Genomic DNA, 27,500 nt, shown 5'->3' on the forward strand with positions numbered 1-27,500 from the left:
ACCACGTGGTGCTGTGTGCGCGCTGTGATTGGCTGCTGATCAGCTGCTCTCTGCAGAGGCTCAGTGGGGATCAGCTCCGTCCTCACCGGCTCTCAGTGCTCCATCCCCGGCCAGCTGACGGCCTCCTCCCCGCTGACACTGTTCCTCCGGTTAACGCTGCTTGTGTCTCTTTAACGTCTCCAGTGATGCGGAAGCGGAACAACTCAGAGGACAGCGGGACCACCGGCACTCTGCTGGACACAGACCCGGACCTGAAGCAGCGTCCCGCCAGGGGGGGAGCAGCGGGGCCCGCGGCAGGAGGCCGGCACGGCCTGGGAGAGGACGGAGGCATGGGGAAGCCCTTCAGGAGGTAAGACCCGGGGGGGACAGGGACAGAGACACAGAGACACAGGGACAGGGACATACACAGGGACAAAGAGATAGAGACAGAAAACGAGACATAGGGACATAGGGTCGGGGACATAGAGACAGAGAGAGAGACAGGGACACAGGGACATAGGGACACAGGGACAGAGGGACAGAGACATAGGGACACAGGGACAGAGACACAGGGACACAGGAACAGAGACACAGGGACACAGGAACAGAGACACAGGGACATAGGGACACAGGGACAGAGACACAGGGACAGGGACATACACAGGGACAAAGAGATAGAGACAGAAAACGAGACATAGGGACATAGGGTCGGGGACATAGAGACAGAGAGAGAGACAGAGACACAGGGACAGAGACACAGGGACATAGGGACACAGGAACAGAGACACAGGGACACAGGAACAGAGACACAGGGACAGGTGTGTGACTGCCTGGACTGTCTGTCTATTAAAGAAGAACAACATGGTGGAGACAATAAGACAGACAGGTTCATGATTTCTCTCCAGAGACTTTACATAAGTTAGAAATGATCATAAAAACAAACCAAAGAAAGTAAAAATGATTTAAATAAATCTAAATAGTTTGAATTTAGACGCTGAGCTCATTCAAACTCTAACATGAAAGTGTTTTTCTCACTGAGCTGATGTTATGTTACAGTATTTACAGAACATACATGTCAAAATATTAATTATCAAAACATGAATTATGAAAGTGTTAATGTGCTTAAATAGTTCTTAGAATATGGTGAAAATAGAACTGACAAGGAGCAAAAATAAAGTGATATAAAAATAAATAAGGAATTACAAAATAAAAATATGAACAAAGAAAAAAAAAGAATTCAAAATGTGAAAAGATAAAATGAAATAATTAATGACCATGAAAATAAAAAAATCGTTCTGAAATAAAAATCTATCCGGAAACTAAAAATCACATCAAACGCTGATGTGATTAATATTATTATTAGTTATAATTCTAATCTTTCTCTACTGACAGAAGAGCTTAATATCCCAGCTATAGTGTGTAAACTGGTGTGACTGGTTTCAGAGAGACCGGTGAGCTGGTCAGACTGGATCCTGTCTGAATGGATTCACAACAGAAACCAGCTTCAGGTGGGCGTCGTGTCCGAGAGCAGGAAAGACGGACTCTGTTGTGACACACTGACGTTAACCCCAACACAGTCAGAGGGTAATTACACTGAACAAAAATATAAACGCAACACTTTTGTTTTTGCTCCCATTTTTCATGAGCTGAACTCAAAGATCTAAAACATTTTCTACATATACAAAAGACCATTTCTCACAAATATTGTTCACAGATCTGTCTAAATCTGTGTTAGTGAGCACTTCTCCTTTGCCGAGATAATCCATCCCACCTCACAGGTGTGGCATATCAAGATGCTGATTAGACAGCATGAATATTGCACAAGTGTGCCTTAGGCTGGCCACAATAAAAGGCCACTTTAAAATGTGCAGTTTTGCTTTACTGGGGGGGTCTGGGGGGGTCAGAAAACCAGTCAGTATCTGGTGTGACCACCATTTGCCTCACGCAGTGCAACACATCTCCTTCACATAGAGTTGATCAGGTTGTTGATTGTGGCCTGTGGAATGTTGGTCCACTTCTCTTCAATGGCTGTGCGAAGTTGCTGGATATTGGCAGGAACTGGAACACGCTGTCGTATACGCCGATCCAGAGCATCCCAAACATGCTCAATGGGTGACATGTCCGGTGAGTATGCTGGCCATGCAAGAACTGGGATGTTTTCAGCTTCCAGGAATTGTGTACAGATCCTTGCAACATGGGGCCGTGCATTATCATGCTGCAACATGAGATGATGGTCGTGGATGAATGGCACAACAATGGGCCTCAGGATCTCGTCACGGTATCTCTGTGCATTCAAAATGCCATCAATAAAATGCACCTGTGTTCGTTGTCCATAACATACGCCTGCCCATACCATAACCCCACCGCCACCATGGGCCATTCGATCCACAACGTTGACATCAGCAAACCGCTCACCCACACAACGCCACACACGCTGTCTGCCATCTGCCCTGAACAGTGAAAACCAGGATTCATCCGTGAAGAGAACACCTCTCCAACGTGCCAGACGCCATCGAATGTGAGCATTTGCCCACTCAAGTTGGTTACAATGACGAACTGCAGTCAGGTCGAGACCCCGATGAGGACGACGAGCATGCAGATGAGCCTCCCTGAGACGGTTTCTGACAGTTTGTGCAGAAATTCTTTGGTTATGCAAACTGATTGTTGCAGCAGCTGTCCGGGTGACTGGTCTCAGACGATCTTGGAGGTGAACATGCTGGATGTGGAGGTCCTGGGCTGGTGTGGTTACACGTGGTCTGCGGTTGTGAGGCCGGTTGGATGTACTGCCAAATTGTCTGAAACGCCTTTGGAGACGGCTTATAGTAGAGAAATGAACATTCAATTCACGGGTAACAGCTCTGGTGGACATTCCTGCAGTCAGCATGCCAATTGCACGCTCCCTCAAAACTTGCGACATCTGTGGCATTGTGCTGTGTGATAAAACTGAACATTTCAGAGTGGCCTTTTATTGTGGCCAGCCTAAGGCACACCTGTGCAATAATCATGCTGTCTAAACAGCATCTTGATATGCCACACCTGTGAGGTGGGATGGATTATCTCGGCAAAGGAGAAGTGCTCACTAACACAGATTTAGACAGATTTGTGAACAGTATTTGTGAGAAATGGTCTTTTGTGTTTATAGAAAATGCTTTAGATCTTTGAGTTCAGCTCATGAAAAATGGGAGCAAAAACAAAAGTGTTGCGTTTATATTTTTGTTCAGTGTAAATAATTTACAGTGCAGAGCTCAGTTTGAGGGCAGGAAGTCTCTGCTGAGCTCCAACAGTCTGAACATTAGTTCATGCGTTGAGGTGTGGAGATGTATCTGATCTCAGGTCAGCCTGAAACTGACACACACACAGATCCTTTATTGATCCTGACAGGAAGTGACCTCATACAGCAGCTACATGTAGCTACATGTCTCACCAGCAGACGCCTGGAATTGCTCTGTGCAACAACATGTCCAACAACATGTCCCTCACATCATGATGATACCCTGAGGGGACAGGGGACTGAGTCTTCCAGACTCAGACTGTTCTCTGAGCTCTATGATCAGTGTCACCATCACATCTCCGTCTGATCTGTTTACTGATTGATTGATTAATTGATTATTGATCCAATGTCAGGATCACTCCTCTTCCTCTCCTTCTTCTTCCTCTTTGGGTTAGCTGCTAGCTGCTAACTGCTACCAGCTGCTGTTCATCTTCTTTGAGAAGAACAGAAGGTCATAATCCAGCAGGACAGACAGGAAGTCAGCGTGCAGACCTCCGAACTTTCTCAGAGCACCGGCGTTCTGCTGATGAAGACTCGGTCACAGTGGTCCAGTCTCCTGAAGATAAAAGCAGGGACCAGTTTTTCAAGGTCCTGCTGAGACACCTGTCCTCCTGTCCTTGATGTGATCTTTAAGAGACAGTACACTGACTGATTGTCTTCAGGTGACTGCTCTCAGATCAGGTCTACCTGTCCTGGTCTGAGGTGTCAAAGGACGCTTTCACATTGGCACTATCTGGTCCGCTTTAAATGAACCCTGGTCTGCTTTCACGGATAGTTCGGTTTGTTTGGAGTGGTGTGAACGCTCATTCGAATTCTGGTGCGGACCAAACAAGCGATCCCTGGTCTGCTTAAAAACTGGGGGCCTTGGTCCACTTGCAAGTGAATTCTGGTATGGTTCGCTTACAGTGGTAAATGCAAACGGACTATCCAGCAAACCAAAGAGAGGAAGCGAAGCAGAGAGAGGAAGCGAACCAGAGAGAGAAAACGAACCAGAGAGAGGAAGGAGGAAGTGACGTAGAGCACAGTGCATTTTGGGTAGAGACAAACAAAGCCAACAGTGTGATCCGGTCGAAGCAGAGGTAAAAAAAGTTGGAAAACGCCTCATGGGCGGACGAGGAGTAGTGAGGAGGTGCAGACTGCATACATTTGGTGTTGCTCCATTGTTTTTTTTGGTGACCAAGCCAGCTGAAGGGGAAGGATTTCCGTTTTCAGTGCTGAGTGCAGTGTGAAAGTGAACCGAAGCAAACGAAGGTGTGAAATATTTCGGCATTCCCCACCCAATCGAACCGAGTCCCCTGGACTGTCCTGGTGTGACTGCACCCTGACAATGACTGCTGACTGGAGCTGCACAGTTCTTTATAAAATATGAGTCACCATCTTTAGTCTGACTGTTGTTTATAAAATCCTAAAACACGTCTGACGTTACATGACATTAATTTCTTATATCGATAACTTCAGTGCTGCTCAGTGTGACTGTTGAAACATGGTTAGTTTCATGACCCACCTCTGCGTCTGCATCTGATTGGTGGAGGGAGTGTGTGTGTGTGTGTGTGTGTGTGTTAATGTCTGGGCTTCAGGTCAGGTAACGTTAGCTTTCTACCAGCGCAGTAAACATCAGTTTAACTGTAACTAGGGGTGTAACGGTACACAAAAATCACGGTTCGGTACGTACCTCGGTACACAAGTCACGGTTCATTTTTTTTTTGGTACAGTAATGAAAAAAAATAGACAACTATTAAATATCTTTTACTTATTGGTAACCTTGTTAAAACATACCACCACAGCAGTTAACTGTTTTTACACAATTTTTGAATGAAACAAATATATATAAAATCCTGCTTTTTCACATTGTTTGAATGAAAATAGAAATATAAAAGTGAAAAATAAAATCCTGCTGTTTTTTTAACACATTTTTTGAATGAAAAATATAAATATAAATTTCTGCTTAAACAATTTTACTTAATAAAAATAAAAAGTATAGTGCAGCTGGTCAGCTTTAAAGCCTGCTCAGATTCAGTTTTACTAGGAACTTACTTAGCTTTCCCACTTTGTTAAAGTGCAGTAAACAAAACATGCTTATATCTAAAGTGCAGCTTAAACAATTTTACTCAACTCCAATGGTGTTTGTTATTTCTTTAGCGCGATGGTCAGGGAAATGCTCTTTCTTTTTAAATGACGACGATATCGTAGTTTGCACCAGATTGCTTTTTCTAGTCATGTCGGTTAACGTTCAAACTCGGGTGGTGTCGCTTTAGATGCGTTAGAATGTTAGACGTGTTTCCAAGTACATACCCGACCGCTGTTCTGCAGTGTCGCCACACTGCTTTTGTCTTGTCAACTTGTTTATTTCCATCTTCGTATTTTACCCTGAAACCAAAGTGTTCCCAAACGGAGGACTTAAGGTTTGCGGGTGGGTCTTCAGGTTCATCAGGCTCACTTGCCATGTTGTCAAAATGCGAGAATGCGCTGCACAAAGTGAAAGCGGAGATTTGCGGTCGGACTCGGTCCGTCACTCAATTATGTCCGTCAGGGAACTAGATATTTTAAATGGTTCGGCTCGCAAAAACGGAATTAAAATAAAACAAAATAAAATAATATCCTGCGCCCAATAATTCGGTACAGGGTCGTGCCGAACCTAAAGTCGTGTATCGAACGGTTTGACACAAATACATGTACCGTTACAGCCCTAACTGTAACACAACTCCATCCAGCACTCATCACTGTCTGCTGAGCTGATGTGGACCAGAGTCCTGCATGGGTCAGTTTCTGAAAACCTTCCCCCACCTGTACCCATAAAGCTCAGAACCAGAAGCGAGTTGTTCCCCGTCATTATGTTTAAGTCAAAGCCGCACCCGTTAATAAAAGTCCTGTGACCCTCCACCCGTGATCAACCCCCCCAGGCTCCAATCCCTCACATGAAGCTGGTTCTCCGTTCTTCAATTGGACGTCTCTTTCACTGGATGGTGAAAACATTCAGTCACTGCCAGGTTAGGAAACATTTCAGCATGCTCCTCCTGAAACCTTTTTCTTTTCTTTTTTAAAAGATTTAAATTATATTTTTCAAACATTTTAGTAACATTTTTATGACATTTTTTTAATATGTTTTGGATTTTTATGAACTTATTTTCTGAAATTTTATTAACTTTTTAATTTAATTTTTTTTTCTCCAGAAATGTTCATAATATTTGTGGGACACTTTATTATTAATTTGCAAACATTTTATTACCATGTTTCGGACATATTGTTAGGATTTTTTCAAACTCTTTAATAATGTTGTTTGAACATTTTATCACCATCTTTTGTAACATTTTAATATATTTGGGACATTTCAGTACCATTCTCCACATACCCAGTGGGTGACCAATGTGACGACAGGGTCAACAGTTTCACTTGTGTGATTGACTTTCAAAATAAAATATCCTGTACATCTTTTTACTTTTACTTTTAAATAGATTTTTGTTCTCACCCGCTGCCCGCCTGGAGCTCATTTATTTTATTTTTACCCCTGCCCATACTTGAGAATGAATATATATGTATTTATATATACCCGTTACACATTTTTTTGCAGGTTACCCGACCCGGTGCAGGACTAACCTTAACCCTCACCCAGACACACTGTCTGTAGTATAACACAGTAGAATGTCCCTTTAGTGTGCGGCTCTTTGACACAGAGGTGAGGTCATGTGAAGAAATAACTGACAGGAAGTGACACGTTGTTGGAGGGAGACAGAGTTCAGCAGCTCGTGTCAGAGCCCAGACAGGAAGTGACCTCGCTGCTGATGTGGCTGTAAAGTTCAGGTCACGGGTCTGACTCCTGCCAGGAAGAGTGAAGAGTGAAAGAAGAAGTTTGTCTCTGTTGGAACGAGTCAGCATCTCAACAGCTCTGAGGACATCAACAGAGCAGAGCATTCACTGACCAGCAATACAGTGGCAATCTGTAGCTGTGTTGAAATGTCACCTCAGTGTTTGTCTCCTGTGTCCTCTCACCTGCTACAGTATGAGTGCTGTGTGTTTGACACCTGACTGAGACTCTGCAGGTCAGTGTGAGTCATGTGACCGTCCTCAGGTCAGTGTGAGTCATGTGACCGTCCTCAGGTCAGAGAATGTTCTCAGGTGTCTGCTCTCACCTGATGCGTGGGTCATGTTCAGTCAGGTGTTTCTTGGATGTAATAGTCTGTGGAACAGCACACGTGTTCATGTTGACACATTCAGTACATGTGAATATACAGTGAATATAACTATTTATCCTGAAGGAAATCTGGTGCCACAGAACACTTCAACATACAGTAACAAGAACCAGTGTGTCCTCTGTGTCCATGATGGTCCTTTAAGATCACAGAGGTCCTCCTGATCCATGACTGGGGTCTGTCACAGACATGGTGGTTTTATACTCAGAGTATATTTATATATGTGACTATATATATATATATATATATATATATATATATATATATATATATATATATATATATATATATGTATGTATGTATATTCAAAAGATCTTTCATGATGGAAAACAGCAAGAGTTGGCGTACCCAGCCCGGAGGGTTACCGGGGCCCCGCCCTGGAGCCAGGCCTGGGGCTGGGGCCCGTGGGCGAGCGTCTGGTGGCCGGGCCTTCGCCCCTGGTGTCCGGCCGGGCCCAGCCCAAACCGGCTACATGGGCTTGTCCCCCTGCAGGCCCACCACCCGCAGAGGGATCCAGAAGGGTTCGGTGCAGTGTGGATCGGGCAGCAGACCAAGGCGGGGGCCTTGGCGGTCCGATCCTCGGCTACAGAAGTTGGCTCTTGGGACATGGAATGTCACCTCTCTGGCGGGGAAGGAGCCGGAGCTTGTGGAAGAGGTTGAGCGCTACCGGCTAGATATAGTCGACCTCACCTCGACACATAGTTCCGGCTCTGGAACCCAAGTCCTTGAGAGGGGTTGGACTCTCTCCTTTGCTGGAGTTGCTCCGGGTGAGAGGCGGAGGGCCGGGGTGGGCTTTCTGATAGCCCCCAGACTCTCTGCCTGTACGTTGGGGTTCACCCCAGTGGACGAAAGGGTTGCATCCCTGCGCCTTCGGGTCAGGGAACGGGTCCTGACTGTTGTCTGCGCTTATGCGCCGAACAGCAGCTCAGAGTACCCTCCCTTTTTGGAGGCCCTGGGATGGGTGCTGGACAGTGCCCCGACCGGGGACTCCATTGTTCTGCTGGGGGACTTCAACGCTCACGTGGGCAATGACAGCAGGACCTGGAGGGGCGTGATTGGGAGGAACGGCCTGCCCGATCTGAACCCGAGTGGTGTTCCGTTATTGGACTTCTGTGCGGGTTGCAGTTTGGCCATAACTAACACCATGTTCAAGCATAAGGATGTCCATCGGTGCACGTGGCACCAGGACAGCCTAGGTCGCAGGTCAATGATTGACTTTGTAGTCATATCATTTGACCTGCGACCATATGTTCTGGACACTCGGGTGAAGAGAGGAGCAGAGCTGTCAACTGATCACCACCTGGTGGTGAGTTGGATCAGGTGGCAGGGGAGGACGCTGCGCAGTCCTGGCAGGCCCAAATGAGCAGTGAGGGTCTGCTGGGAACGCCTGGCGGAAGAACCTGTCAAGATGATCTTCAACTCCCACCTCCGGGAGAGCTTTGACCGCGTCCCGAGGGCGGAGGGGGACATTGAGTCCGAATGGGCCTTGTTCCACTCTGCCATTGTCGAGGCGGCTGTTGCGAGCTGTGGCCGCAAGGCCGCTGGGGCCGTCAGGCTGAAGAAGGAGGCCTACAGGGCATGGTTGGTCTGTGGGTCTCCAGAAGCAGCTGACGGGTACCAGTGGGCCAAGCGGAGGGCAGCGGCGGCAGTCGCGGAGGCAAAAACTCGGGCGTGGGAGGAGTTCGGTGAGGCCATGGAGAAAGACTATTGATCAGCTCCAAAGAGGTTCTGGCAAACCGTCCGGCGCCTCGGGGGGGAAGGTGGCAACTTGCTCACACTGTTTACAGTGGGGGTGGGGAGCTGCTGACGTCAACTGGGGACATTGTCAGGCGGTGGAAGGAATACTTTGAGGAGCTTCTCAATCCCACCAACACGTATTCCAGTGAGGAAACAGAGCCAGGGGTCTCGGGGGCGGGTCGTCCAATTTCGGGGGCAAAAGTCGCCGAGGTAGTGAAGGAACTACGCGCCGGCGGAGCCCCGGGGGTGGACGAGATTCGCCCTGGATATCTCAAGGCTCTGGATGTTGTAGGGCTGTCCTGGCTGACACGCCTCTGCGACATTGCGTGGACATTGGGGGCAGTGCCTCTGGAATGGCAGACCGGGGTGGTGGTCCCCATCTTCAAGAAAGGGGACCAGAGGGTGTGTTCCAACTACAGGGGGATCACACTCCTCAGCCTACCCGGTAAGATCTATGCCAGGGTGCTGGAGAAGAGGGTCCGGTCGATAGTTGAACTTCAGATTGAGGAGGAGCAATGCGGTTTTCGTCCCGGACGCGGAACCGTGGACCAGCTCTTTACCCTTGCCAGGGTGCTGGAGGGGGCATGGGAGTTCGCCCAACCAGTCCACATGTGTTTTGTGGATTTGGAGAAGGCTTATGACTGTGTCCCCAGGGGCATCCTGTGGGGGGTGCTCCAGGAGTATGGGGTTGGTGGCCCTTTGCTAAGGGCCATCCAGTCTCTGTACCGAAGGAGCACGAGTCTGGTTCGCGTGGCTGGCAGTAAGTCGGACCTGTTCCCGGTGAGGGTTGGACTCCGCCAGGGCTGCCCTTTGTCACCAGTTCTGTTCATAACTTTCATGGACAGAATTTCTAGCCGCAGCCGAGTGGTGGAGGGTGTCAGGTTTGGTGACGGGAGGATCTCGTCCCTGCTATTTGCGGATGACGTGGTCCTCCTAGCTCCATCGAACAGTGACCTCCAGTTCTCACTGGGACGGTTCGCAGCCGAGTGTGAAGCGGCTGGGATGAGAATCAGCACCTCCAAGTCTGAGGCCATGGTCCTCAGCCGGAAAAGGGTGGATTGCCCACTCCAGGTCGGGGGGGGAGGTCCTGCCTCAGGTGGAGGAGTTTAAGTATCTCGGGATCTTGTTCACGAGTGAGGGTAGGATGGAGCGGGAGATTGACAGGCGGATTGGGGCGGCGTCAGCAGTGATGCGGACACTTAACTGGTCCATTGTGGTGAAGAGGGAGCTTAGCCAGAAAGCTAGGCTCTTGATTTACCGGTCAATCTACGTTCCAACCCTCACCTATGGTCACGAGCTCTGGGTAGTGACCGAAAGAACGAGATCGCGAGTACAAGCAGCCAAAATGAGTTTCCTCCGCAGGGTGGCTGGGCTCAGCCTTAGGGATAGGGTGAGGAGCTCGGACATCCGGGAGGGACTCGGAGTAGAGCCGCTGCTCCTCCTTGAGAGGAGCCAGTTGAGGTGGTTCGGGCATCTGGTAAGGATGCCTTCCGGACACCTCCCTTGGGAGGTGTTTCGGGCATGTCCAACTGGGAAGAGACCTCGGGGCTGCCCCAGGACACGCTGGAGGGATTACATCGCCCGGCTGGCCTGGGAACGCCTCGGGGTTCCCGCAGAAGAGCTGACGGAAGTGGCTGGGGAGAGGACTGTCTGGGCTTTTCTGCTGAGGCTGCTGCCCCCGCGACCAGGACCCGGATAAGTGGAGGACGACGAGTACGAGATATATATACAGTACAGGCCAAAAGTTTGGACACACCTTCTCATTCAATGCGTTTTCTTTATTTTCATGACTATTTACATTGTAGATTCTCACTGAAGGCATCAAAACTATGAATGAACACATGTGGAGTTATGTACTTAACAAAAAAAGGTGAAATAACTGAAAACATGTTTTATATTCTGGTTTCTTCAAAATAGCCACCCTTTGCTCTGATTACTGCTTTGCACACTCTTGGCATTCTCTCCATGAGCTTCAAGAGGTAGTCACCTGAAATGGTTTTCCAACAGTCTTGAAGGAGTTCCCAGAGGTGTTTAGCACTTGTTGGCCCCTTTGCCTTCACTCTGCGGTCCAGCTCACCCCAAACCATCTCGATTGGGTTCAGGTCCGGTGACTGTGGAGGCCAGGTCATCTGCCGCAGCACTCCATCACTCTCCTTCTTGGTCAAATAGCCCTTACACAGCCTGGAGGTGTGTTTGGGGTCATTGTCCTGTTGAAAAATAAATGATGGTCCAACTAAACGCAAACCGGATGGGATGGCATGTCGCTGCAGGATGCTGTGGTAGCCATGCTGGTTCAGTGTGCCTTCAATTTTGAATAAATCCCCAACAGTGTCACCAGCAAAACACCCCCACACCATCACACCTCCTCCTCCATGCTTCACAGTGGGAACCAGGCATGTGGAATCCATCCGTTCACCTTTTCTGCGTCTCACAAAGACACGGCGGTTGGAACCAAAGATCTCAAATTTGGACTCATCAGACCAAAGCACAGATTTCCACTGGTCTAATGTCCATTCCTTGTGTTTCTTGGCCCAAACAAATCTCTTCTGCTTGTTGCCTCTCCTTAGCAGTGGTTTCCTAGCAGCTATTTGACCATGAAGGCCTGATTGGCGCAGTCTCCTCTTAACAGTTGTTCTAGAGATGGGTCTGCTGCTAGAACTCTGTGTGGCATTCATATGGTCTCTGATCTGAGCTGCTGTTAACTTGCAATTTCTGAGGCTGGTGACTCGGATGAACTTATCCTCAGAAGCAGAGGTGACTCTTGGTCTTCTTTTCCTGGGTCGGTCCTCATGTGTGCCAGTTTGGTTGTAGCGCTTGATGGTTTTTGCGACTCCACTTGGGGACACATTTAAAGTTTTTGCAATTTTCCGGACTGACTGACCTTCATTTCTTAAAGTAATGATGGCCACTGGTTTTTCTTTAGTTAGCTGATTGGTTCTTGCCATAATATGAATTTTAACAGTTGTCCAATAGGGCTGTCGGCTGTGTATTAACCTGACTTCTGCACAACACAACTGATGGTCCCAACCCCATTGATAAAGCAAGAAATTCCACTAATTAACCCTGATAAGGCACACCTGTGAAGTGGAAACCATTTCAGATGACTACCTCTTGAAGCTCATGGAGAGAATGCCAAGAGTGTGCAAAGCAGTAATCAGAGCAAAGGGTGGCTATTTTGAAGAAACTAGAATATAAAACATGTTTTCAGTTATTTCACCTTTTTTTGTTAAGTACATAACTCCACATGTGTTCATTCATAGTTTTGATGCCTTCAGTGAGAATCTACAATGTAAATAGTCATGAAAATAAAGAAAACGCATTGAATGAGAAGGTGTGTCCAAACTTTTGGCCTGTACTGTATATATATATATATATATATATATAGATATATATATAGATATATATAGATATATCCAACAATATACTTTACATTGTTTTAACATCTGAAAAAAAAAAATCATCATTCCTCCTCTTCCTCCTCCTCCTCCTCTCTGCGGAGGCTTGACCTCTCTGTGACCTTCAGGCTGCAGTACTCAGTGTGACACCAGCTAATAATACAGCAGGCTCTCTGCCAACTGCTGCTGAGCTGAGAGGGCAGTGTGTGTGTGTGTGTGTGTGTGTGTGTGTGTGTGTGTAGCTGATGCTTAAACTTCCTGTCAGCTGACGTTCAGTGACCAGAGGTAAACTCATCAGTTACAACACAGCATCTGTGTCAGTTCAGGACGTTCTTCATCTCACTGTCAAACTGATGAGGAGGAGTTTATGCATATTACACACACACACAAACAAACAAACAAACAAACCAAAACACTGAATAAAGTCCATATAATTTAAAATATAAAAGTGTCAGGAGAGGCTGAGAAGCCGTGGGGGTTACACAGCAGATATCTGCTCAACTTCAGAAGAACTAAATATTGTTATAATAAAAACAACGAACATAAATTTGACAAAATACAACAAACAAAAACATAAACAACAGAAAAAATCTAAAGCATCAGTAATTATCTTTAGTTCATTTCTTTTAAATAAACAAAATGTTTATGATGTTGTATCTGGGTCACTGCAGGGGAAACGGCAGAATACAGAGCTGGAGAAATATTCTAAAACAAAATTTTTAAATTAGATTAAAGATTCAAATATTAAAGATTCAAATATTAAATTAAAATATTAAAGAGTAAAATAATCTCATATTCTGTGTGAGATTATAAAGTCAATAATCTGAGCGGAAAACTAATTCTTCACAAATTTACACTGTGTGTATCACAGAGAATCTGCTGGTGTTTGTATCCTGACCGTCAAGGTGACGTGTTTGTTTGTTTGTCACACTTTCTGTTTGACACACATGCAGGTCACAGCAGAAACAGTTTTCTGATGATGTCATCGTGAACAAGGAAAAGTTACTGTCCGGGAGGCAGACACCGTCTCCACATTTAAGACTAGACTTAAGACTTTCCTCTTTGATAAAGCTTATAGTTAGGGCTGGCTCAGGCTTGCCCTGTACCAGCCCCTAGTTAGGCTGACTTAGGCCTAGTCTGCCGGAGGACCCCCCTATAATACACCGGGCACCTTCTCTCCCTCTCTCTCCCTCTCTCTCTCTCTCTCTCTCTCTCTCTCTCTCTCTCTCTCGTATCCTATTACTGCATCTTGCTAACTCGGCCATTCTGGATGTCACTAACTCGGCTTCTTCTCCGGAGCCTTTGTGCTCCACTGTCTCTCAGATTAACTCATATCACAGCGGTGCCTGGACAGCGTGACGTGTGTGGTTGTGCTGCTGCCGTGGTCCTGCCAGATGCCTCCTGCTGCTGCTGCCATCATTAGTCATTAGTCATACTTCTACTGTTATTATACACATATGATTATTGTCACACATGTATACTGCCAGATATTAATACATACTTTCAACATATTGTACCACAGTAGCCAGAACTATAACTATAATATTATTACTTTCAATAATGTTGTTGTAAGCTACTGTCATTACCGTCTGTCCTGCATCTCTCTCTCTCTCTCTGTCTCTCTCTCTCTCTCTCTGTCTCATTGTGTCATGCGGATTACTGTTAATTTATTATGCTGATCTGTTCTGTACGACATCTATTGCACGTCTGTCCGTCCTGGAAGAGGGATCCCTCCTCAGTTGCTCTTCCTGAGGTTTCTACCGTTTTTTCCCCGTTAAAGGGTTTTTTGGGGAGTTTTTCCTGATCAGCTGTGAGGGTCATAAGGACAGAGGGATGTCGTATGCTGTAAAGCCCTGTGAGGCAAATTGTGATTTGTGATATTGGGCTTTATAAATAAAATTGATTGATTGATTGATTGAAAGAACAGCTGTGACCTCATGAACTCACTGATGTGTACAACCAAAAATATGTATGTGAGGTCACACTGACCTCTGACCTTTGACCACTAAATTATAAACAGTTTATTCTTCAGTTCAGGTGGACATTTGTGCCAAATTTAAAGAAATTCAGTCACGGTGTTCTTGAGATATCGCGGTCATAAGGGTTGGACAGACGTATAGGTGGACACCCTGGAAACATAATGTCTCTGGCTGTGACTGTCGTCACTGTGGAGACATGTAAAGCTCTGTCTCTGTCTCTGTCACACACGCAGAATAACAGTCTGAACTCAGTGACAGAAACAAACACTGTCAGTGGACGGACACTGTGAACACATTTTAATATCCGTTGTCTCCGTCAGACCCAGAGACAGAGGACAGATATCAGAGTCCCATCAGTCCCTTCTGTCCAACATGCAGACATCATAGTTTAAGTAGAAATGTAGGATAATATCAGCAGGTCATCAGTACGGACTGATACCAGCTTTGAACTGAACGTTTAGAGTTAGCCATGTTGTCTCTTCTTTAACACAGTTGTGGAGTGTGTGTGGAGTCCTGTTCTGTTGCAGCTGAAATGTGTGTAATGGCCCTGTTGTTGAGTTCAGTGAGGTTGGGTGTGGGGAGACCTGTTACTGGTGCAGCAGTGTTGGTTACTCTGGAAACCTTGGTCCGGTTCTTGACAGAGACTATGTTGAACAAGCAGGTGATGCTCTGGTACAGTAGCAGCAGTAGATGTGGAGCAACATAAAGACCTTTGAGTTTGCGGATGATGGGTGGCTTCTTTTCTGAATGTCCATGATGTGCTGATCAAAGCTGAGTGTGTTGTCTAATGACGTGTTTAAAACTGTCCACTGTTTCAGCTGTTGGGTTATGGATGACAATGGGGTGCTATGGTGAAGGGGGACTGACTGTCAGCTCATGTTACAGTGAACAGTGTGTCATGTCTCTGTGATGATAACAGTCTGTGTGTATGATATCATGTTAACTCACTACAGCAGAGACCTGATGATGATGATGATGATGATGATGATGATGATCAGTGACATCAGGAGGGAAACAAGTGGATATATGGATGTTAGTTATTGTCAGGTGTGTGTGAGTCGGGCGGTGTGGAGCTGCAGGTGTATAAACAGAGTCTGGATGCAGCAGCAGAATGTGTGTGTGTGTATGTGTGTGTGTGTGTGTGTGTGTGTGTCTGAGCCTCAGTGAATAATTAAAGAGTAGCTGATCATGTGACAGCTCAGTGATCACATTACAGACATACCGACATGCTCACATGTCTCGTTCATGCTTCAAACAGATCCTCCACACACACACACTGAGACAGATCAGAGATGATGACGTGTCTGCTCCCCAAAAACACTTTAACGGGGGAAAACACAGTAGAAAGCTCAGGAAGAGCAACTGAGGAGGGATCAGGACAGACGGTAATGACAGTAGCTTACAACAGCATTAATTAAAGTAATAATATTATAGTTATAGTTTTGGCTACTGTGGTACAATATGTTGAAAGTATATATTAATATCTGACAGTATACATGTGTGACAATAGTCATATGTGTATAATAACAGTAGAAGTATGACTAATGACTAATGATGGCAGCAGCAGCAGGAGGCATCTGGCAGGACCACGGCAGCAGCACAACCACACACGTCACGCTGTCCAGGCACCGCTGTGATATGAGTTAATCTGAGAGACAGTGGAGCACAAAGGCTCCGGAGAAGAAGCCGAGTTAGTGACATCCAGAATGGCCGAGTTAGCAAGATGCAGTACGGCCGAGTTAGTGACATGCAGTACGGCTGAGTTAGCAAGATGTAGTAACAGGACATATGAGAGAGAGAGAGAAGGAGAGAAGGTGCCCGGTGTATTATAGGGGGTCCTCCGGCAGACTAGGCCTAAGTCAGCCTAACTAGGGGCTGGTACAGGGCAAGCCTGAGCCAGCCCTAACTATAAGCTTTATCAAAGAGGAAAGTCTTAAGTCTAGTCTTAAATGTGGAGACGGTGTCTGCCTCCCGGACCGTAACAGGAAGATGATTCCACAGGAGAGGAGCCTGATAGCTGAAGGCTCTGGCTCCTGATCTGCTTTTGGAGACTTTAGGGACCACGAGTAACCCTGCGTTCTCAGAGCGCAGTGTTCTGGTGGGATAATATGGCACTATGAGCTCTCTAAGATATGACGGAGCTTGACCATTTAGAGCTTTATAAGTTAACAGTAGGATTTTAAATTCAATTCTGGATTTTACAGGGAGCCAGTGCAGAGAAGCTAAAACAGGAGAAATATGATCTTGTTTCTTAGTTCCTGTTAGTACACGTGCTGCTGCATTCTGAATTAGCTGGAGACTTTTTAAGGACTTACTAGAGCTACCTGATAATAGAGAGTTACAGTAATCCAGCCTTGAGGTAACAAAAGCGTGGACCAATTTTTCTGCATCTTTTCGGGTCAGGATAGGCCTAATTTTCACAATATTACGCAGATGAAAAAATGCAGTCCGTGAGGTTTGTTTTAAATGAGAATTAAAAGACAAATCTTGATCAAATATTACTCCGAGGTTTCTTACGGTAGTGCTAGAGGCCAGAGCAATGCCATCTAGAGAAACTATGTCATCAGATAAAGAGTCTCTGAGTTGTTTGGGGCCAAGAACAATAACTTCAGTTTTGTCTGAATTTAACATCAGGAAATTGGTGCTCATCCAGGTTTTTTTTTTTGTTTTGTTTTTTTTAAAGATTATTTTTTTGGGCTTTTTTGCCTTTAATGTATAGGACAGAGTGAAATGGGGTGAGAGAGAGAGCAGGGGGTGACATGCAGTAAATGGTTGCAAGTTAGACTTGAACCTGCGACCACTGCGTCGAGGCATTGCCTCTGTACATGGGGCGCCGGCACTATCCACTAAGCCACCGATGTCCCGCTCATCCAGGTTTTTATGTCTTTAAGGCAGTTATGGAGTTTAGTTAATTGATTACTTTCTTCTGGCTTCATCAATAAATACAACTGAGTATCATCCGCATAACAATGGAAATTTATAGAGTGATTTCTAATGATGTTACCTAAAGGAAGCATATATAGAGTAAATAGGATTGGTCTGAGCACAGAACCTTGCGGAACTCCAAAACAAACTTTGGTACGTAAGGATGATTCATTATGAACGTCAGCAAACTGAAAACGATCAGATAAATAAGATTTAAACCAGCTTAGTGCAGAACCTTTTAGGTCAATTAAGTGATCCAGTCTCTGCAGCAGAATTTGATGGTCAATTGTGTCAAACGCCGCACTAAGATCTAATAAAACAAGTACAGAGACGAGTCCTTTGTCTGAAGCAATCAGAAGGTCATTTGTAATTTTAACTAGAGCTGTCTCAGTGCTATGATGCACTCTAAATCCTGACTGAAATTCCTCAAATAAATTATTCAGTGTCTGTATGGTCTGTGGTGATGATGATGATGATGATGTGGAGACTGTGTCAGGGTCTCAGAGGACAAATGATGTATGTTCAGTAACAAATGTGTGTTTGATTTGTCCTCCAGCAGTAACGTGTGTGTGTGTCCTCAGGTTGGGTCTGGTGGGAAAACTGAAGAGGATCATGTTGTGGCTGCTGGTCGTCTACGTCTCCATCCCCTTCATCATCAAACTCTGTCCGTCCATCCAGGCCAAACTTGTCTTCCTCAACTTCGGTGAGTCTCTGACACTAAAATAAATCAATAGCGTCAGACTGAATTTACCAACGCACCATGTCAGGTCACTCACTCTCCGGGACCGCCAGTGTTACTTGAATAAGTAAACACTGACCAACGGGACCAGACTGGCCGACCCGTATGCTCTCACTCAGTGGATGGATGATGTCACAGGAAGCCAATCTTACAAAGGAGGACCACACTTGTTTGTTTTGCTATGGAAGCTAACGTTAGCTAATGTGCTAAAAAGTTAGCGTTATGGGGAAATCCAATATTTGTTTTGCTATGGAAGCTAACGTTAGCTAATGTGCTAAAAAGTTAGCGTTGCAGAGAAATCCAATCTTCCTCTTAATCCCTCCCCAGTTTCTGATGAGGTGGACATGATAACCCTTAATACACATAACCTTATTCATCCCTACAACAGGAAATACTTTTTCCCTAACCTGATATGAAGTGTGCGCTGCACATGTGAGCATTTTTGATGATGGCCTCCGTCCAGTCCTTTGGTCTTATCACATTTAACCATAGTTGTCTTTGTTTTTGTTGACGGGCAGTGGCGGCTGGTTTTGAGCCATGACTCCTTCTATTCTGGCTCCCAATAACACAACAAGACAAACATATTTTAATGCAGCATTCATAAGGTCGGAGGTTCCGAGGTCTCGACCATTAATTCAGGGGAAAAGTGCTTTGAACACGTGGTCTGAGCGGAATTTTTCGCTCTGAATGTCGTGCGGAAGTGTAGCAACCTGAGGACGTGGCATGACGTTACAGCAATGGCAGCCCCCTTTGCTACCGGTGTGTCAAATAGTTTTTCTTAGGTCAAAAAATGTATGTCAAAGACGTCTTTAAGCAAATTCTCCACCACTACACGTAATTTGAATATTCTGTGTATAATTATACCTCGAATTAGTAACACTGCCAACGCTGTACATTAGCAAAACATCTTTGACCTCTTCATTTAGCCAAAAAGGCTAACGAGCGAAAATCTTCTTGCAGGCATGCATGTGTGTTTACGTCCAAGGTCCGATGTGAGGCGATGAACTCACTTTTTCCAGAAGTAGGGGCTTTTCATGTCAGGCAGCTTTACCTTCAGGTGATAACATGATGTCATCGTGATGCCATCGTGACATCAGACAGTATTTTGCTGTTGGGACTCGATGTGTCCCCTTCAGGAGCAGCTACTGACTCAGGTGAGACACCTGCTGGTTAGACTGGTCCAGTCTGACACTGGTCTAACCATCACGTCTCTGCACACTCTGGGCCCTATTTAGATGGTCTAAAGCAGATGGCAGAGGGCGCATAATCCATGTCACAAGTGTCATTGCTATTTAGATGCAGGCGCAGTTGTCATTTTCACACCTTGCGCCCCGTCATCTAACTAGCAAATGAACTTGCGCTTCTCTGGGTGTGTTGGTCTAAAAATGAGGAGTGGTCAGGCGCAGTCATGGCGCATTGCTAGTTAGATGACGTAAAAATGAAATGCGCCAGTGACCAACAAAAACCTGGTCTAAAGTCAACGGCGCAGTATTTCGCTGTTAAACAAGTTCGTAATATGCGTCTCTAGGCGGGTGCACAATGCTCTGCTCAGACACACACGGAGCAGCCACACACATGCAAAAGATAACAAATAAAAATATGATTACAGTGTGAAAGGTTATTATTGTGCACATTAAAATATTTATCAGAAACACGTCTTAATGGTCAGTCATTAATCATAATGATCTAATCGCAGTAATAATGATCATCATAATCCGGGAGGTCCAAGCTGCAGTGTCCGAATATACGGAACTGCGAGCAGACCTGCACAGGCTGATGATGCATAGCCTGTAAAATGAACTTGTCTTTCCCAATTGAATTGTGATCATTTTGGCATGTAAATCACAAAATCAAAGATATTTAAACGTTTGTAAAAAAAAAAAAAAAAAAAAGCTTTTAGAACGTAAAACTGAAGATCATCTTGTCAGGAGGAGGAAGAGGAGGAGGAGGAGGAGGAGGATGCACAGTGGCCGCACAGCCCGCCGCACAGCCAGACCAGACGGCCCGGGTGCAGCCACGGGACCAGCCATTCCTGCACCTTCAGGCGGGGGGTTCAGGATGCTGGAGAGGGAGCTGGGCTCTCTAACCTCCCGGGTTAAATAAAATAAATTGAATAATTTACAATTTGTTGACAGCGTTTCTCTCGTGCGCCCGCGCTCTCTCTTTCTCTCTCGCAGTCTCACTCTGTTTCTTTTCTTTTGACTTTTCTAAGATGACAGATGCTGAATATATACTCCCTATCTGATGCTGTGGCTGTGTGTGGTTGGCTGAGAGGGATGTGAACTCATTAGATTGCAGCTGTGTTAATCAAATCAGGTTGGGTTTCCATTACGTGTGCCAAACGTGCCAATCCCCTTTGATCTGACATCAGATGTGACGGGACAGTCGGTATAGAGATACATTTATCGTCTCCTCAGCTGTAAAATGCTCACTCTTTCCAGTTGGTAGGTCCGCCATCTAACTAGCTCTCCGCCGTGCGCCTCTTTTAAAGGGAATGAGAGGTGACACTCTGATTGGCTTATTGAATGATACGCCCAAAACACACCCATGACTAATTCACAGAGTAAGTCCAACCCTTTCAGACTGTCTGCCATGGCACACAGTCTGAAAACGCGCTGTCTAACTAGCAAGTGACTGGGACATGTCCATGCGCCGCATACCTAGCGCTTTGCGTTTTAGACCATCTAAATAGGGCCCTCTGTGTGTGTCAGTCAGCAGGTCAGAGGTCAGCAGGCTCGTGTTCCTGCTGCTCTGAGTGAAACCTGACACCTGTCTGAGCAGACAGGAAGTGGGTGGGGACATATAGGAGTGATTGACAGGCTGGTGTAAGAGGAGTGTGTCAGTCAGAAAGTCATGTGACCTGTCAGTGACCTCTGACCCCCCCCCCCCCTCAGTGAGGATGCCATATTTCATAGACCTGAGGAGACCTCTGGACCAGGGGCTGAACCACACACACAACTTCTACCTGGAGCCTGAGAGCGGCCTGAAGATCGGAGTCTGGTAACACACACACACACACACACACACACACACACACATTTAATACACCACACACACACACACACACACACACACACACACATTTAATACACCACACACACACACACACACACACACACACACACACACTCCAGGTGAGTCGTCTGATGCAGCAGAAACTTTTCTGACTGCATAACAACACACAGAGCTGAGTCAGACCTGGGGCCTGTATCATGAAGCGAGATCAACCTTTCCTGGGTTACCCAGACCTATCCTGGGTTGACTAACAATGGCAATCAGGACAATCAGTATCACGACGCTGGATATCAACTCGGTAACTCAACCCAGGGTTGCTTTATCAAGAGCCATGAACGCGCACGCAGCGGACCAATCACAATCATGAGAGAAGCGCAGCGTCACTGAGCGTCCTCACAGAGCGCCGTATGTGAGGGGAAAAAAGTATTTCTCGTGAGGATCAGAGATTAATTCTACTAAAATATGAGGAGAAGAAAAGCAACATTAGAGAAAAGGCCAACACCGTGGCAGCTGCAGGAGGAGGAAACATGAGTGGCAACACATAACGGGATGAATAATGTTTAGCTTTAGTTTAGATTAGTTTATTTGCACATAATGTTAAAAATAAGATTTACAAGATTAAAAAAAAGAAAAGTGTCGGAGAGGTTAGAAGCCACTAAAAGCTTATCAAAGAAATTCCCCTGTCAAAACATCAATGAAATCACATAATAGAGAAGAAAAAGAAACGGGTGAGGAAAGAAGAAATAGAGGAGGAGAGAGGGAAAAATCAAGACAAAACAAGGCAGCAAATAAAATGATGTGTAGGTTAAATGACTCATCACTGGTTCAAGTAGCTACAGTACCTGTACCTGTACATCTGACACTGATCACACCCTTGAATCCCATGAAATCAATGCTGCGCAGATGAATTGCGTGTATTACAATTATCGTCTAACATCATTGCGTCTGATAAATTGGTCTTCTTTGTCATAACGTTATATATGCTACAATAAAGCTTAAAGCTGACGCCACAATTAAATCATATCAATACCAAATTGATAGTCTGAATAAAATCATCCTGATATTGAGCTGTGTTAGAAATTAACAGCTGCACAAAAATATAGCTAGTGTCCCTCTTTAAAAAACAAAAAGGAAAATCCCTCAAACACCATGAAGTGTAGACATGATAGGCTACTTTCCACATTTCCAGCAGCAAAGCTGTCAATTAGGCCCATTATCTTTAACAGGGATCATTTCCTCCAACAAAACAAAATGTTGGCACTAATTAATGGTGCTATTAAGTGTCTGCAAATGATCAGTTTCTTTCTTATGAAGGGGTGGGATGAAAGTTCCACTTCTTTCCACTCCTTTTTGAACAATCTTTTCATTGTCTGTTGTTGTTGCTTTCTTTTCTTTTTTAATGTTCAAAATAAACTTTCAAATCAAAATCAATCAAATGAATTAAACTTCCCGTCATGACTGGGCTGCATTTCTGTCAGCCATCAACAGCTGATTGGCCAGTGGGTGGTGCTTTTTATAGGATCAGATTCAACCCTGAACTTACCCTGCTCCGGAGCAGGATAGCCGTTCAGAGTAAGTTACCATGGTGATCTACCCCGATAAGAACTGAACCGGCTTCGTGAGACCGAAAACCCAGAGTTAACCCTGAAGTTACCTCGCTAAGACATTAATCCTGCTTCCTGATACAGGCCCCTGATTACCCATAATGCACCTGTGTGGTAACAGCAGCTCACAGAGAGTTTAAACGTCTGCAGTGACCTCAGCGTCCTGATTCTTTATATCAGTTATTAACTGTATGATTATTAAAGTCTTACATCCTCACTAAACTCTGGGCCGACAGATGATACTAATGTTGTTGTGTTGTTGTTGTTTATTTCGTTTTTGTTGTTCTTTATTTCCCCTGTTGTTTCAGGGAAACAATAAAATCTTCATTATTAAAAATAACTGAACAGTTTTAAAGTCATCAGTCCTTTATTTCTCTTAACTACCTGTCTAAGGCTACAGGCTAACGTTAACTACCTCATAATAGCTAACATTAACTACCTGCTCACAGCTAGCAGCTGTAACCTGTTAACAGTTAATGTAAACTATCTGCTAAAATCTAGCATTAACAGCTCTCCTCCTGATGTTGACATCACAGATTAGTTGTTAATAATGAAACATCATCAGGGAGACAACAGGCGGCGTTCTCTGATGTGTCCATAGTGTGCTCAGGGGGACGAGGGAACAACGTCAGTCTGGAGTCCATCTTTTAATTCTGAGACACAGCAGATAAACATCAAACACTGTCACTGATGATGTCATGTGTTATTCACTGATTGCCTGATGTCAGTTAATGAGGAGGTACGACACAGTCTGACCTGAGGTCATTTCCTGTTTGTTTGTTTGTCTGTTAGGCACACAGTTCCTGCTCAAATGTGGAGAGAAGCTCAGGGGAAACAAGGCGACTGGTACGACTCCACATTTAGCTCCTCCCACTCCGTCATCCTCTATCTCCATGGAAACGCAGGGACCAGGTGACATACACATATACACACATTAGGGCATTAACGACTTTGTTTTTTTTCAGGTCGACTTATCTGTCAATAAAGTCGAAGTTGAGTCGACAAGTCATTTGATGACGTCATCACATTGACACGGCGGAGGAAAGTGAAGTATCTCCACACATGTGATGTGTGTCTGTCAAGGCCTGAACATACTCGGGCGGAACGTATGCGGAATGGACTCTGCAGAGGTCCGTGCGGATTCAAAGCGGACGTCCGCAAGCCCTGTGCGCGCAAAGTTCAGATTTTACAACTGCGCAGACTCCGCTCCGCGCACCAGTGACTGCTCGGCATGTATTTTTCACATCGCGGGGATTTTTCACAGACATTTTTACAGGAAACTACAACGCGGAAGTGCGCTCGACTATGAAAGCCCGAATGACTGCGGACATTCCTCGCGGAGTCAGCTCTGCTTAAGTATCAGTGTAAGACAATCAGAGACAGTGATTGCATTCCGTACACAAGCACACACAGAGAGAGAGAGAGAGAGAGAGAGGGAAAAAACACACGACATGTCGACTCCTCCTGGGGGGTGTCGACTTGTGCCACTGACGCCGACTCGACGACAAATCGGCTTTTCTGTTAATGCTCTAACACCCACACACACACACACACACACTCTGTCAGTCATTGTTTGACCTTTGACCTCCTGTGTGGTGTGTGTGTGTGTGTGTGTGTGTGTGTGTGTGTGTGTGTGTGTGTTTCTCTGCAGAGGAGGAGACCACCGAGTTCAGCTCTACAAGGTAAGTTCATCTTCATCCTGTTCTACTTCCTGCTCTACTTCGTGTTTGTAATCCTGCTGAACTTCCTGCTGTGCTTCCTGTTTGTAATCAAGGCTATTCAAGAGAAGGCTGAGACACAGGGTCAAACATGGGGGGATTGCACATGCGCAGTGTAACTTGAGCTGCGATGCTGGAGGGTGACAGCAGGGGCGCTAGATAAAAAGCGCAGGATCCACTCAGGCGATCAAGGAGTGCGCTTGGTGCGGTCTGCTTGGACTTTTGGACGGCGGCTGCCTGAAGTTGTCGGAATTGCATCTCTGTCATTCTCGCCCACAACGCAGGCCACCAGTGACAGTCCAGTAATAAGCTGTGAAAATGACATGCATGCACATCCCCCTTATTCCACGGTCTCACGCCATCTACTGAGCCTTTGAGGAAGTGCAGACCAGATTTTACTGCGCATGTGCAATCCCCCCATGTTTGACCCCGTGTCTCAGCCTTCTCTTGAATAGCTTTGTTTGTAATCCTGCTCTACTTCCTGCTCTACTTCCTGTTTGTAATCCTGCTCTACTTCCTGTTTGTAATCCTGCTTTACTTCCTGTTTGTAATCCTGCTTTACTTCCTGCTCTACTTCCTGTTTGTAATCCTGCTTTACTTCCTGTTCTACTTCCTGTTTGTAATCCTGCTCTACATCCTGCTGTACTTCCTGTTTGTAATCCTGCTTTACTTCCTGTTTGTAATCCTGCTGAACATCTTGCTCTTTTTCCTGTTTGTAATCCTGCTCTACTTCCTGCTCTACTTCCTGTTTGTAATCCTGCTCTACTTCCTGCTATACTTCCTGCTGTACTTACTAGGTTCTTTCGAGATTAACTGCGCCTCACCTGAAAAGTAGACGAGAGCAGGCGGCCACAGCGGGGGCGGTGACAAAAAGCTGCGGTGAAGTCGGACAGTTTCCTGACAGTTTCCAGCAGCCTTCAGTCCGTACAGGAAGTCACAGTCACACTAACATCCTGTCTGGATGTCCGAATTTTTTGAATTTAATGAATTTATTAAAATGTTTTACAGATGATCTGTAGTTTATGTTCATGGTTCATGAACTCTGCTGTAAATCAGCATCATATCAGTTTGACCTGTCGCCACGGCAACAGAGACTGAATACACTGTGTTTGACTGTAAGCTTCATATTTGATACAAGACAACAGCTTTCATTAAGGCTCAGTCAGATACAGTCAGGGCTTCACATCTGTGCAGATGTTAGTTTAAGAATCCTCACATCCCACTGACCACCAGTCTCTGTGCTGCTAAATACTTCAATAATTAAAGCGTCCAGTGTTAATACACAGTAGACTCTGTATAGTTTATGATGAATGTATTCAGTCTGTGACGACTAAACTTCATCATCAGTCACACAACATGTTTCTGTTCACAGAATAAACCTTCAGATCAGACAAATACAATCTTAATCTCTAAAATTCAACAAAAATTAGTAGTTTATCTAAACGTCATCTTGTTGAGTCGACATCTGAACCAATCAGCTGTTAGATCAGGTGAGAGCCAGGCGGTGCAGTCAGTGGAGAGCAACTGCAGCGCCTGGCTCTAAAAACTGCAGCCGCCTCGCTCTCGCCATTTTATCACCGTCCACTTTTTCTATACGTCAGAGCAAGTCAGGATGAAGTCGGACACAAAACTAACCGGCATGCATTGTGCGCCGATTGCCGGTGATCGAATCTGCGCAGGCCTGGTTCATCTCCAACGAGTCTACTGTTTGCAATCCTGCTGTACTTCCTGCTGTACTTCCTGTTTGTAATCCTGCTGTACTTCCTGTTGTACTTCCTGTTTGTAATCCTGTTGTACTTCCTGCTGTACTTCCTGTTTGTAATCCTGCTGTACTTCCTGTTGTACTTCCTGTTTGTAATCCTGTTGTACTTCCTGTTGTACTTCCTGTTTGTAATCCTGCTCTTCTCCCTGCCGTACTTCCTGTTCTTCTTCCTGTAGAGGTCATGTGACTCAGCCCCTCCTCTCTGTCTTCCTTCAGGTCCTCAGCTCGTTAAGTTACCACGTCGTCACGTTTGATTACAGAGGTGAGAAACTTCCTTCGGTCACACAGGTAACGAACTGCAGCCTTTATACTCATCTAATGTATGTGTGTGTGTGTGTGTTTAGGGTGGGGGGATTCAGACGGATCGCCCTCAGAGGGGGGGATGACATCAGACGCTCTCTTCATCTACGATTGGCTGAAACAGCATCTGGACAACAAAACACCTCTTTACATCTGGGGACACTCGCTGGGGACGGGGTAACAAACACACACACACACACACACACACACACACAGAAACACATAGAAACACACAAACAGAAACACACACATGAACACACACACACACACGAGCAGAAACACACACACACACATGAACACACATGTACACATGAACACACACATGAACACACACATGAACACATGGACACACACATGAACACATGGACACACACATGAACACACACATGAACACACACATGAACACATGGACACACACATGAACACATGAACACACACATGAACACATGGACACACACATGAACACATGAACCCACACATGAACACATGAACACACACATGGACACACACATGAACACACATGAACACATGAACACACACATGAACACATGAACACACACATGAAAACACACATGAACACATGAACACATGAACACACACATGAACACATGGACACACACATGAACACATGAACCCACACATGAACACACACATGAACACATGAACACACACATGAAAACACACATGAACACATGGACACACACATGAACACATGAACACACACATGAACACATGGACACACACATGAACACACACATGAACCCACACATGAACACACACATGGACACACACATGAACACACACATGAACACATGAACACACACATGAACACATGAACACACACATGAACACACAGACACACATAAACACATGGACACACACATGAACA

At 45.6% G+C, this 27,500-nt stretch overlaps 1 protein-coding gene across 3 annotated transcripts in view; it reads left to right on the forward strand.

Annotated features, from left to right (window-relative positions):
* Positions 1-27,500, forward strand: part of abhd12 (abhydrolase domain containing 12, lysophospholipase) — a 35,792-nt gene that overhangs the window by 1,243 nt on the left and 7,049 nt on the right. For all 3 annotated transcript variants that reach the window (XM_078160955.1, XM_078160953.1, XM_078160954.1), the window contains exons 2-8: positions 184-349; positions 18,055-18,176; positions 21,107-21,212; positions 23,624-23,743; positions 24,483-24,513; positions 26,528-26,573; positions 26,656-26,788. In XM_078160955.1, the coding sequence (XP_078017081.1) occupies positions 186-349; positions 18,055-18,176; positions 21,107-21,212; positions 23,624-23,743; positions 24,483-24,513; positions 26,528-26,573; positions 26,656-26,788 (722 nt within the window). In that variant the 5' untranslated portion in view covers positions 184-185. The remainder of the gene's footprint in view (positions 1-183; positions 350-18,054; positions 18,177-21,106; positions 21,213-23,623; positions 23,744-24,482; positions 24,514-26,527; positions 26,574-26,655; positions 26,789-27,500) is intronic.

The sequence above is a fragment of the Epinephelus lanceolatus genome, chromosome 17 (assembly GCF_041903045.1).
Source record: "Epinephelus lanceolatus isolate andai-2023 chromosome 17, ASM4190304v1, whole genome shotgun sequence".
Classification (NCBI taxonomy): Eukaryota; Metazoa; Chordata; class Actinopteri; order Perciformes; family Serranidae; genus Epinephelus; species Epinephelus lanceolatus.